General features: G+C 42.8%; 1 protein-coding gene across 9 annotated transcripts in view; it reads left to right on the forward strand.

Moving 5' to 3' along the window:
• Positions 1 to 3,118: 3,118 nt before the first annotated feature.
• The window catches only part of ACYP2 (acylphosphatase 2), a 59,101-nt gene continuing 49,192 nt past the window's right edge, over positions 3,119 to 13,027 (forward strand). For 4 of the 9 annotated variants that reach the window (XM_044428249.1, XM_044428243.1, XM_044428250.1 and 1 more), the window contains exons 1-3: positions 3,122 to 3,421; positions 5,983 to 5,999; positions 10,326 to 10,435. In XM_044428249.1, coding sequence (XP_044284184.1) covers positions 3,370 to 3,421; positions 5,983 to 5,999; positions 10,326 to 10,435 — 179 coding nt within the window. In that variant the 5' untranslated portion in view covers positions 3,122 to 3,369. Of the gene's footprint in view, positions 3,422 to 5,982; positions 7,203 to 10,325; positions 10,436 to 13,027 lie in introns of those variants that run through there. The other 5 variants (XM_044428242.1, XM_044428247.1, XM_044428244.1 and 2 more) reach the window with 5 other exon arrangements.

The following is a 13,027-nucleotide window of genomic DNA, read 5'->3' on the forward strand; positions in this document are numbered from 1 at the left end:
TGAAAAACTAGCAGAAAGACTGCGGTTTTCACAGATCAACAGAGATCAAGGAAACCTTTTTATTTGCCCAATATTTTAATATTTAATTATTTTAACTAGGTTTTAACATTGTTATGCTCAGCTATGCTTTGTTATGCTTGTTATGTCGTTTTGTATTTTGTTGTATTTATTTATTGATTTATTTATGGTTGTAAGCCATCCTGGGATGTTTTGTAAAGGATGGGGTATAAATATTGTTAATAAATAAATAAAAAACCATTAGGACGAGAACAGAAGAATTCTTGACTCTGGAGGTGCTGCCCCAGACAGCAAGCCACCAGAAAGGATGTTTAGGTCAATGAAATGTTCTCATTGATTAAGATCACATGACACAACAACCTGCAATGGTTTGTAACCCACAGTGGGTTCGCATGTTATTCAAACCTGTGGTGGATTTGTCAGGGTGGCTTCTATTGGAGTAATAAGCCACTTTTACGACTCATGGTTCACAGTCGGGAAGATTTACTTACCTGTTCCCCCAGGTGAGGGCTCTGAACAGAGTGGGTACCTGCTGGACTCTGCCAGTACGCATCGCCCTTCCCATAGCCCACTGTAGGTTCCCCACTACTGCTCCCACATAGCTACTGTCACCTACCGTTATGCGAGGGTGGCCAAAAACAAAACCAAGCAACAAAAATCCATTTTGTTAAATATTTGTGAAGAAGAGGAACTCTAATTAAAAAAACCCGAGAACCACAAGGGACCACCGGGACACTTTGTCAAGGCAGCATGTGGCTGTCAAAAGAAGGACGGCTGGCTTTCACAGTTGAAAGCAACAAAAAAGATTAAAACAAAAAAGCACTGTGATGAACCCAAAAGGACTTGTGTCAAGGAGAGGGGGCCGTCTTATTCCTCTTGTGGTGTCCCATGGGATACTTGCAGGAAATCCAAGGTGGGAAGGGGCACCCTCCCTCTGATCCTCTGTCAGGCACATCAGGAATAAGCTGTCTAGCAGGACCCCATCCAGTCCAGCTTGCTGCACAACATGGCTTATTATGCCGTGTGAACCTGCCCAGTCTCCGGATTGGCCCCTCCTAGACACAAAGGGCTTCCTGGCTGGTTTGGGCATGGTCAGGGTAAAAATGTCCAGAGCCCCAAAACCATTTCCATTGCCAGCAGCCACCACGTTTCCTGAAACAATCAGTGGGAAACATATTTGAAAAGGGGGAAAAATCAGAACAAAAAATTATTTAACCGGGAGGGAAGGAGGAGGAGAGAGAACAATAGGTGCAAACTCAGGTGGGTATACAATTCAAGAGCCAGTCTCTAAGCAACAGAGTAAGAGGCAGGCGAGGCTGATGACTCTTATGTAAGTGACGTTTCTATTCTGTAAGCAAGTAAAACCCCAAACCATTTCTAAGGTTCCCTTTCTGGCCTCAGGAAATTAGAGATCTTTATTCTCTGAGGAGGCTCAGACTTTAGGCAAGTGGAAATGGAAAAACAGTCAGAACTGGGGCCAGTGGCAGCCTATTGCCAGACAAGGACTGTCTTTATAAAAAATCAGACATGGCAACCCAAAACATTCTGAAAGCTCTAGGTTAATAATAATTTTTTAAAACTCCACCTGGCTCTGATAAGCTAACAGTGGCATCAGGTAAACTTCCTGAGAGCAAGGATGTTTCTAGACAAGGTTTTTATCCTGCAATTGCCCTACTTCAGTCACAAAAAGTTACCAGGGTTGTGCTGGTACTCCTGTCAATGACATCTTGGAACTCTGTTTTCCTCCCTTTCTTCTGTTTTCTTTCCATTGGGGGAAAACATCTGTTCAGGGGATAAATAAAATAACTGTGCAATATCTTTTCAATGATAGTATTAGGAACCATTCATCTGAAGACACCCCAAATCCCCAAGGGTATGCTTGTGTGTGTGTATGTGTGTATACCAGAATGGGAAAAGTCCTATTCTGAGTCACCCCCTACTTTGAATGGTAAAGGGTCTCCAGTGGGAATCTTAATACTGGACAGGTTCATATAGAAAGTTGTTGTCCTTGAGGTACCTGATTTAGGCTTCAAAAGTTAAAACCAGCACCTTGAATCAGGCTTATGAGTCAGTAAATCTTCAAGATTTGGAAGATTTCTTGCATACTTGTGATCCCAATTAGCATAGCTACTATATTCCATGCTAATTATAATTTCTGAACTCAATGTTTGTTTCTCTTTTTTAAAAAAGTAATAGTTGGCTTTGTTGATCAATTAGCAAAAATCCAAAGGTAACAATAGGATTTCAATGAATTTTATTGTTTTAATTGTTGTTAAATATTGCTCATTATGTTGAGAGATGCCCAGAGAGCCTATGGCTAATGGGGTGGCATACAAATTTAAAAAATATGTAAAATAAATAAAAAATCTTTATCAGTCCTAACCAAAATGTCACAAAAAATTAGCAACCAAAGGGAAACTTTGTCATTTTATGTAGCCAGATCCTCTGGATGTTTAATTCGAAGCAAATCCTATTAAAACTCAGTGGGGTTTGCTTCCATGTGGGCATGCATAGAAGAGTATACATAACTCAAGTATCCATCTATTTACAAAATAATGTTAACAATTCATGCATCTGACCAAGTAAACCTTATGGCATTTCAACATATGTCACAATAAACTTATTTATGGCACATTCCCATGCATGTTTAGGCAGAATAAAATCCCAAAACATTTCTGTCTAAACATAACTGGAAGGGCACCATAAATCATTAAGATGCCAATTTACACTTCAGCAATATTTTTTGCAACAAATAAGGGCTGTAATTGCACTGATCTTGGAGTAAGCTTCTGGTTAAAGAGGCATAAGACTGCATAGTAATTTGCAGAGGTAACCTCTCTGGGAGGGTTGCAACAACCTTTATCTACACGCGCATCTTTGCAGAGAGGTGTGTGGTAATCAAAATATTTACCACCCAACATTTTCTAAGAGCTATACAGATATTAAAAGATAAGTTAGTGCTTCCCGCAGGTTCAAAATCCAATAGGCGCGACACTAAAGGAAAAGCAAACAGGGAGGGAAAAGGAAAGCACACCAGGCGCTTTCCCTGTCTGGGGGCGGGGCCAAGACGGTCTCCTGCGTTGGTTGGAGGGCTCGCGTCCTTCTCTCAAGACCCTCCCTTGAAACTCGGAGCTCTTCCAGTTCTCCTTGAGATGTCCCCCACGCCTTCCCCTGCTGCTATACTTGGGATTAACCTGGTGGGCGGTCGCTATCCCGTGAAGCTTGAGCCTCGCGAGTTTCCGTCGCGGCCTCAGCCAGCTGAGTCCGTTAGAGCCGCCCTTGGTCTTCTCCGCTCGCGCTCTCTGCCCTTTCTCTCAGGAGAGGTGCTGCGCCCTTTCCCTTGCAAGCATCATGTCCCAGGTCCTCAAATCGGTGGATTACGAGGTGTTCGGCCGAGTGCAAGGTGAGGGGAAAGGGCGGGGGAAGTGGGTGAAGTAAATTATTAGGGGAGGAACGGGAGGGGGGAAAGGGGAGAGGTTTGCGGAGCGTAACTGCATGGCGCATGCGCGAGACTCGCCTGCCGGGTTTGGCGAAAAGCCGGCATCCGAAGTGCGCGTGCGCAGTTCTTACTCGAGTGCGCACGCTTCGTAGGCTGGAGAATGCGCCGCGCACGCTCAAGTTCGGTTACGAGCGAAGTGGGACAGCGGGGAACCTAAAACGCATGCGCAGTGGGGTGTATTTGCTAGGCAGAAAGTCGTGGCGGTGCAGGGGTATTGACCCTGAGCAGTTTAGTCCTGCTTCTGGTACCAGCAGGAAGGTTACAATAGAATTAGAGTTGGAAGGGGCCTTTAAGGGCATCGAGGCTTAAAGGGCTATACGACTGCCTGTATGCTTGAACGCTCTAAACACCGCACCAACTCTCAAGTTCTCTGCTGCAAGGAGCTTGCAATATGTATTTTGCTAGTGAAGAACATTGCATGATCCTTAACTGTAATGGATGCTAAACAAAAAGTAAACATTAATTAATTTGAGGGGAAGAATTGGCGAGATAAGGAATCAGTGTGAATATAGAGTTGGTTTGTTTACTTAGAAGTAAATCGTATTGGATTTAAAAAGGCACCGTAGGAAATGGGTTCGGGAATGCTGTGGTAGGATTTGTTTTAGTGGAGAATGATGATTCACAATGACTGGTTCACAGAAGCAATTCCATGATGGAAGCTCAGCCTTGAGTTTACAAGGACTGAACAGGGCTGTCAAGGACAAGACATTTAGAAGGGCATTCATTCATAGGGCTGTCATAAATTGGAGATGACTTGACAGCCAGTAACAACAGTTCACTGCAGGAATGGATACGGTTCCTTTCCTCAGCCCTAGCATTTCACATTGCAGGTGAAGAATTATATTATTAATTCAGATAGTAATAATGTTTATCTGACAGATTAAAAACTAACCAGGGAGAGGGATTCAGGTTTTCTCCTTGACTAGTCATTTATCTAGAAAGATCCCTGTCCCCCATGGTGCAGGTCAGGAATGGCTAAAAACAATCCAGCCATTATATTATGATATGTGCCGGGGGGGCCACTCTGGGGAAGGTGTTGCACAACTGGGGGCTACTCCTAAGAAGGCATCAAAGTCTTATATTCTACATGTGTGGCTGGGATTCATATCTAACAGCCAGAAGGCATGTGGCTACATGTGAAAAGAACCTGATAATTTCATTAGTCTGGAGGCACATATGTTTCATAAGTGTGAAGACTCTGCCCACTAACTTTTCCACAAATGAACATCCACATCTGTATGACAAAGTACCTGCTATTACAAGATAATGCAATCTCATTGCTGATCAAGTAATTTATTTACTTAATTGCTTAATTTGGCAGTGAGACAGTTGAAAACCTAATCCTTAGGGAAGTCATTTCCATAATGTTCAGTGAAATTTGCTTCTGAGTCAGTTTCCTTAGCTTTAGAACCTAAAAATGCAAGTTATACTTCAGTAGAACAATGGGAAAGTAAGAGATTTTATATACTGCGCGTGATCCATGCCGGTTTAAGCAGCTTTTAAATCCCACTAATTTCTAGCAGCTAAGTGTCTGTAATGGATTTTTCCATAAAGCACCCTCCTGCCTGATGAATAAGTCCTGTTTTCCTCATTTGTATATGGAGAATGTAAAGCAGGTCTCAGACAGAGGATGTGGCAGAAGTGGGACTATAACCTGGATTTCCTTAGGATCAGGTTTGCTATTTGATTCTAAACAAGGTATGGTGTTGGCTTCAATCTGTTTTCCAGATTTGCAACCACAGAAAGTGGGTTAGCTGGTAGAAAAGCTTTACAAATGAAATGCTGTGGCCCCACTTTAGTTCTAGCTGCATATGACTGATTTTAATACATTTATACTCCATCTTTGTGGATCAGCCAGGCCCCAGGGCAACTTACTAAGAAACATAATTAAAATTACACAAATACCACCAAAATGTATTTATACAATATATAAGCTACTTTAGATTGATGCCCGAGTCATACAACACATGCAGAGATGGCTGCTTCACAAAACAGTGTTCATCCCCATCTACTTCAATAGGTGTGTCTTGTACGGTCAGGAGGACCTAGCTGAACATCATCATGCAAGCATCAGTTCACTAACATTGCGCATCTGGAAGTTCCTTGCTAGATCAGAGCAACTATCTTTTGTCCCTCAGTAGCTGTTCATAATTAACTATCAACTTGCAAACTGTTTTATCCTTCATAATAAATGCAATGTAAATTTACATCCTTTGTTATACCTCCTCTTGCTCAGGATGAGCAGTTTGTGGCATTCCAGATGTTCTGGCCTATTATTCCCATTGTCCCTCACCATTGGATATGTTGGGTGGGGATGATTGGAGTTGTGGGCCAAAATATCTGGAAGGCCAAAAGTTGCTCAGCCCTGCTTTAGCTTCTTATTTCCTGAATCTAGGTAAAGTGTTGTTGCACAGCTTTGAACAAATAATATTTATTAATTTAATATTCTTTTCATTCTTTCCTAGGTGTATGTTTCAGAATGGTAAGGCAACATGAAGTACATCAGTTTTGCACCACTACTATATCATATTTTTGAGATTAAAAATAAGGCCTGTAGGCTGTGCAGAGACCCGAAGAGCTTGCAGTGCCATGTTTTCAGTGCTAATCAGGACAGTTAAGTATTGTGTGTCTGTGGTGTGTGTTTTAATGGAGACCTGTTTATTCCAATGCGGTAGTACCCTGATTTTATGAACACTCATTGTATGAATAAGTAAATCTATTCAGCCAGATGAGGAAAAGACACCAAGGTATGTGTATATGAACGTAAGTATTGCGCAGAGGTTGGGCACCTTGTTATGCCTGTGGTCCATAGGCAAAAATACACAGTATGGAACGATTACGTATGAGCAACACACCATATTTCACAATGACCAAGAAACGCAAGCGAACTGTGCTCACTTTCCAAAGCAAAATAGAGATTGTTGAAAGGTTGGAGAAAGGCGAGACGGCAACAGTGTTGGCAGAAGAGTTTGGAATTGGGAAATCTACAATTTCTCAACTGAAGAAAAACAAAGACACTCTCTTGCATTTTGTTTCAACAATGGGAAGTGAAAATGGCAAAAAGAAACGAAAAACAATGAAATGTGCAAAGAACTCAACGTTAGAAGATGCTCTTTATGCTTGGTTTTCCCACATGAGAAGTCTTGGTGAGCCCATTTCGGGCCCACTTCTGTGTGAAAAGGCCTTGGAAATGAACAGGAAATTGAATGGTAATCCTGATTTCAAGGCAAGTTCAGGATGGCTGGCACGATTCAAATCGCGCCATGGGATTCATCATCTTGGTGCTCATCATGAGAAGTTATCTGTTGACCAGACAAGTACTCAGTACCTCAAACGGGAATTCACAGATTTCAAGACAGAGGAAGACTCTGATGCTGAGAACATTTATAACACTGTAGTTGTTCCTGGGCCCTCCCATTCTGAAGCCTACAATGCGTTAGAAATCGCTTTGCAGTGGTTGGAAGATCAAGAGGAAAGTGATGTGGTGCAGCTCCTGTTTTTGAAAAGCCTGAGGGATTTGGCTGCAAAGAAGATTGCAAATTCTCTCAAGTAAAAAATGCATCCAGAACTTTTCTGGCAACAATAAAAGACTAATTTGGGGCCTAGTTCAGAGATTGAAAGAACAATAGACTTGTTGGGGTTGATCATGTACTGTATCACTGAAAAATAAATCAGCATAAGCATTTCCATTGATTTCTTTCCTCAATGAAATCCACATACCCAATTAAGTCTGTGGTAATACCATTTGCTGAACTTTATTTTATGAACTCCTCTTTCCACCATTAGTTTATAAAATCAGGTTCTACTGTAAATACATGATATGGAGTCATTTTTGTATTGTCTGCCCTTTAAAAATGTCTATTAGTGTTACTTAAGGGTCTCCTCCCTGGATCAAGTTTCCATCTGCTACATTTAGTGGCATTTCTGAGATTACAAATGGCTGAGAATTTAACTGAAGTGTAACTTTTGGATTCTGATCTGAGCTGGAGATTGGATTCACACAAAACCTAGCAACCCATTGTGGGTATCTTACCACCATGGGTTGTCATATTATGCGAACCCAGACTGCTTCCTACAGAGTGGCTTGTTTTGGAGCCACAAGCCACCATATTAACCCTATGATGGGTTGTCATCTGAATTTGGGAGAACCAACTGCATCATATGGGATATGGAAAGCAGTTTGCAAGCACTTGGCAACAGCGGCAAAAACCCTTCACTGCTGCTGCACATAATATCTCCTGTGCAATCACTAGTGACAACCCTTCCACGGATGCCGAAATTGCACTTCGGAACAACCATTCCTTGTTCTTCACCTTTAATTGTCCCAGGCATATGTGCAAATGACTTGGTAATGGAAAAAAAAAAAGAATCAGCTTTTCAGAGGTAACCAGGTGTGTAACCAGGTGTGGCTGCCAGATGTATGGATCTCGCCTGCTCAATATCCTTGCAAGTGTCAGCTGTCAATGGAGGCAAAGCGCATCCTATACAACCACATTCTCAGGTTTTTGCTTTGTTTTTGTTTTTAGAACTGTAAGCATAGTAAGTGCTCTGAAAATGTGTGTATGTATTTGGGAGTGGTGGTAATATTGCCTGTCTCTTGAGTAGTTGGAAACCTGGAAAGTGTTGAAAATGTGGATGTTACTAAGAAATGTCAGTTCAACATTAGAAATCCATTGCTAAGGATTTCTTTAAGTGCACTCTTTGCTGCTTTACCAGTAATTTTCCAGCAACAGTTCAGTAACTGTGTGCAAATGAATCTCTCTGCAGTCTCGCCTAGTGCATTTCTGTCTGTGTTACCAACTGCACTTTGCCCCATTTGACAGTTGAAACTTAGAAGGACACTAATCAGGCAACACTATGTGTGCTTGTAAGTATGCACTTGCATGCCTCCAATAGCCTGACCAGAAACAAGAAACTGTTGGTCCCAATATACATTTTTATGGCTCTGAATAACAGAACAAACAATGACAAATACAAAGGAACTGCAATCAGAATAGGGATGGTGAGGCAAGGTGGTTTCCTAATATCCTAAAGGACATTAGGATACAGACTGGAGAAGGAAGGGGGGAGGAGGAGAACAGCCCGTAGAAAGCTCAGTCTTCTGTCTGACACAGCCACTTATTCTGTGAACAACCAGTTCACCATGGCTTGGTCCACCACATTGATATTTGTCCATTGCATTGAGATTTGTCCTGATTTTTAATGCCCTGTGTTGGAACTGGAAGATGGACTGCAGAGGTTTCCTGGAGATTTAAGAAAAGGACCTTTAATGGTGTTATTTCTCACAGGCAAACTCATTGCAGGGTGATTCCTACCCAGTTTCTTCTGCTGCTTCTGGACATCTCATGATGTGAAAATCTTTTGAAAACAAAATTATTCATCCTACTGGGAGGAGAGGCATAAAAATAATATTGTGCTATATTATGTTCACTTTGTTCTTTTCGGTGGGATCCAACTTGTTCCATGTGATCAGATCAACTTTAAGCATCATGACCTTGCTCATGCAATCATATCTAAGTTTTACCTGGACATTATGCTTGTGCATGCAATCCCTCCTTTTCATCTCTGTGTGCGATAGTTACCCAGAAGTCTTCGCTTACCATAGCTTCCTTTTTCAGCCAAACAAGGAACATATACTGATCATGCATGGAACAAGCCAGGATCTTAAATTTTAAACCATTGGTTAAGATCCTGTCTTTTTTCCAACCTGGTACCCATGGTTTTCTAGTTAAGCTATAGCAGGAAATTGTGTTTAATTCAATACCTCCTGGCTTACTAAGGAAGAAGGCAGGGAATTATGGTCAGAGTACAGAGTCGAAAGGGCTATGAATATTTTTGCCTAGTAATTCAAGATGTGATTATCCAAATGGGGTCTATTTCTGTTGCATGTCAGTCCTTGATGCCACATGGCAAAACTTTTTTGAAACTAAGTTTCAAAGCATTTGGGAATAAGACTATAGGGGACTGCTGTTTGAAGAAAGCAAACCCCCACTGAAAATACGTGGAGGCCCTAAAGTAGTTTTTTTGAATTCCCACTCTAAATGGTTGTCTTCATAATAAAAGCTGAAAAATGTACTTTAGCAATTTAAATATAAGGCCTAATTTGCATGACCAAGGGAATTTTGATCAGCAGAAAGGTGTTGAATAGAAATAAATAAGACAGCAGCTGAGGCTTGGGTCTTGGACTGTACCAGCTGAGAATGCACATGTCTTCCTACACACAAAAAATCTACACGTAATTTCTAACACATCAGGAAAAAGACTACAGCCTTTCTGCTTACAATCTAGACCAGGGGTCTCAAACGCACGGCCCGCGGGCCAATTGCCGGGACGGGGGGCACGGGGGAGGGGCCCTGCAGCCTTCAAAGTGCCGGTGGCGCCCAGGCCGGCCTCCGGGAGCCACGCAGGATGAGCGGCCCCCCACCACCGCGGTGGTGGAATCCTTGATGCGGCCCAGCCTCACCCAGACTCTACTTCCAGCGGCCCCCAGGTAAGTTGAGTTTGAGACCCCTGATCTAGATCGTAATGTGAAGGAGGTGTGTCTGGCTTTTAGTTTTGTCAATATAAGAAGAACATGCAGAGCAAATAGATGGCACTCTTCCCTTCCCCTGACCTTCCTGAGGAAGTAGTTATTTCTTCTGCTGAGTTCAGAAGTGGCAGGCAAATTGGTGGCAAAGGAATGTGGAAAAGCGAGTGCTAAAGAAGGAAGTCAGATGCAATGAAATTGAAGTTTTGATGCTAATATGTTTTGGTATGAGTAAATTCTCTGTATCTCTTGTTCTTTTTGTTTTGTTTTTTTCCAAACCAGTATACAGAGGAAAAAGCTAGGAAAGTGGGAGTAGTTGGCTGGATTAGAAATTCCAGACAAGGTACGGTTACTGGCCAAGTTCAGGGCCCAGAAGAGAAAGTAAATGAGATGTAAGTACACTTTTTCCTTAACGTGTGCTGGCTAGCTTCACTAACTTGGCCAGTTTGGTTGAAATGCTGCTGCAAATTAATGAACCTTTGCCAGGTTTTGTGGGAAGGTAAGCTGCTAACTGAGATCTGTCTTGTTCATTTACTAAATGAACATGGGCTCATTAGATGTGCAACACTTGTGCCCCAGATCTTGGGTCAGGCAGAAGTTGCCTCTCCCAAATGTTTTCCCATTGCAGGCTAACAACTGGCATAGCTCCGGATTCAGTCTGTCCCGGAGATCCATGAATTCTGCCCATTCCCACCTGAGGCTCGTATAGCTGAACAAAAAGAACGTTAGAGCAGCCAAAAGAAAACTCTTACTTAAGTTTTGCATATGGATATGTAGCGATGCAAACTTAGAAAAAATTGTCGAAGTATAATGCAGCTCACTGTAAAAGGAAAGATTGTTCAGGTGCTAAGTGTTGATGGGCAATTCCAGGATGCTTATTCTGCTTTCCCAGCAAGGATAAATCTGATATCAGCGGAGCTCCTTCTCCATTAGTGTTTATTCTGAATGTTATAGGAAGCTATCCGTGGTGCTTAACCCATCCCACAGACAGGATCACCTCCATGGAGCCCCTTGGATAGTGCCCATAAAGCTCAGAATAAAATCTGCAATGGGTAAAAAGCCCCAGGAGTCACCAGCTTTCCCTGCTTCTTAAAGCTACTTATCTTTAAACTGAACTTGGGTTCATCAGCCCATTAAAAAGATAATGCTATCCAACAGACGGTGGTCTTCTGACAGCCTTTCCAACAGAATAGTGTCCTCTGTAATGTAGGATACATGACCATCCTAACTCAGCATCATGAAAAAGACTGTACACTAGCAATGACACCACTAAACCCTTTCAAACAATCCAAAGTCTGGCCAACCACCTTCAGAGAGGAAACATGGAAGGGAGGCTCTCTTAGGGACTCTGTTTCTCAGGAAACTTCATAGATGTCTGTTGGAGTCCTCCTCTTGCCACCAGTTGCTTCAGCACCTGAAGCATCCAAGACTGGAGAATCTGTGCATGACCAACCCATACTTCCAGTGGTTGCTCCAGCTGCCCCTTAACACCAAGGTAAGGTCCATGTTCGAGGTAGAGGTGAGGCCTGTTTAGGTTTCTTACCAGGGTGCTTGATGTTGACTTCATAAACTGGTGGACATGGTCTCAGAAGAAAAGGATGCATATGTAGAGTAGACACGCTCCGCTCTGCTGCATGCTTCCAGCTGGGACAATCTCAGGTTCTTCCTAGGCCATGTCTTGCATGCACGATGGCCTGAGCTTTAGGAAGTCTTAGCAGAAGTGGTGGAGGAAAAAAGCCAAATACGTTTGGTTTGCGGAACGTTTGAGTGAAAACATAGGTTCCATAGCATCCAGAGTTGGTGTCAACAGAAACAAGTTGAGTTCAGTTTTCCTCTCCTTGAAACCAAATGTATAGAATTCCAGGCATGTGAACATTTTGCCAGTTTAATGTACTAAAAACCTGCTTAGACATGAAGGACTCCGCCATGGGCTTTTTGATGATAAGAAGTGGGCTTTTTACAAAACTAGACTCACTTAACTAGTAATAATCAACACCAAAGGTAGAAAATCAGTTGGCAGTGGTGACTGACAGCCTTTAGATTAATTACTGGCTTAGTTATTCATTCCACCTGTCTTCTAAGGCACTATAAACAGGATTTACCATATTTTATCCTTACAAAACCCTATAAGGTAGGTCAGGCTAAGAAACAGTCACCCAGTGAACATCATGACCCAGGAAGAATTTGACCCCAAACTCCTGGCAGACAAACCCCTTGTGAAATTCTATGACAAGATTTTGAGGTGGCTAGACAGAGGGGACGCGGTTAATGTGGGTTACCTGGATTTCAGCAAGGCCTTTGAAAAAGTGCCGCATGATATTCTGGTTTAGAAATTGAGGAGTTGTGGGATAGACCAATGCACTGTCTGATGGATTAGGGCATGGGTGACAGACCAAAACCAGAGGGTAACTATTAGTGGGGAATCATTGGGATGGTGGTCAGTGACAAGCAGAGTTGCCCAGAGCTCTGTCCTTGGCCCGATCCTGTTCAATCTTTTCATCAATGGCCTGGAAGAGGGGGTGACCAGTCTGTTGATCAAATTTGCAGACGATACGAAAACCGGGGCAATGGCCACAACTGAGGAGCAGGTATTCCAGATGCAAAAGGATCTGGACAGACTATGGAAGTGGGCAGAGGACAACAGGATGGTGTTCATTGTGGATATGTGCAAGGTCTTGCACTTGGGGCATAGGAATGGGTGTCATAAGAATAGGTTAAGGGACAAATGGCTGGAGAGCAGCACTTGTGGAAAGGATCTCGGGGGGCTGGTCGACTGCAGTCTAAACATGAGTCAGCAGTGTGACGCAGTCAAGAGGGCGAACGCTACCCTTGGTTGCATAGCCAGAAGCATGGCTTCTAGATTGAGAGAGGTATTACTTGCACTCTGTATGACTCTGGTACACCCGCAGCCGGAGTGTTGCATTCAGTTCTGGGCCTCTCATTACCACAGGGATATAGCAAGATTGGAATCGATGCAGCAAAGG

This window comes from Varanus komodoensis, unplaced genomic scaffold, assembly GCF_004798865.1.
Source record: "Varanus komodoensis strain SLA01 unplaced genomic scaffold, ASM479886v1 scaffold2, whole genome shotgun sequence".
NCBI lineage: Eukaryota > Metazoa > Chordata > Lepidosauria > Squamata > Varanidae > Varanus > Varanus komodoensis.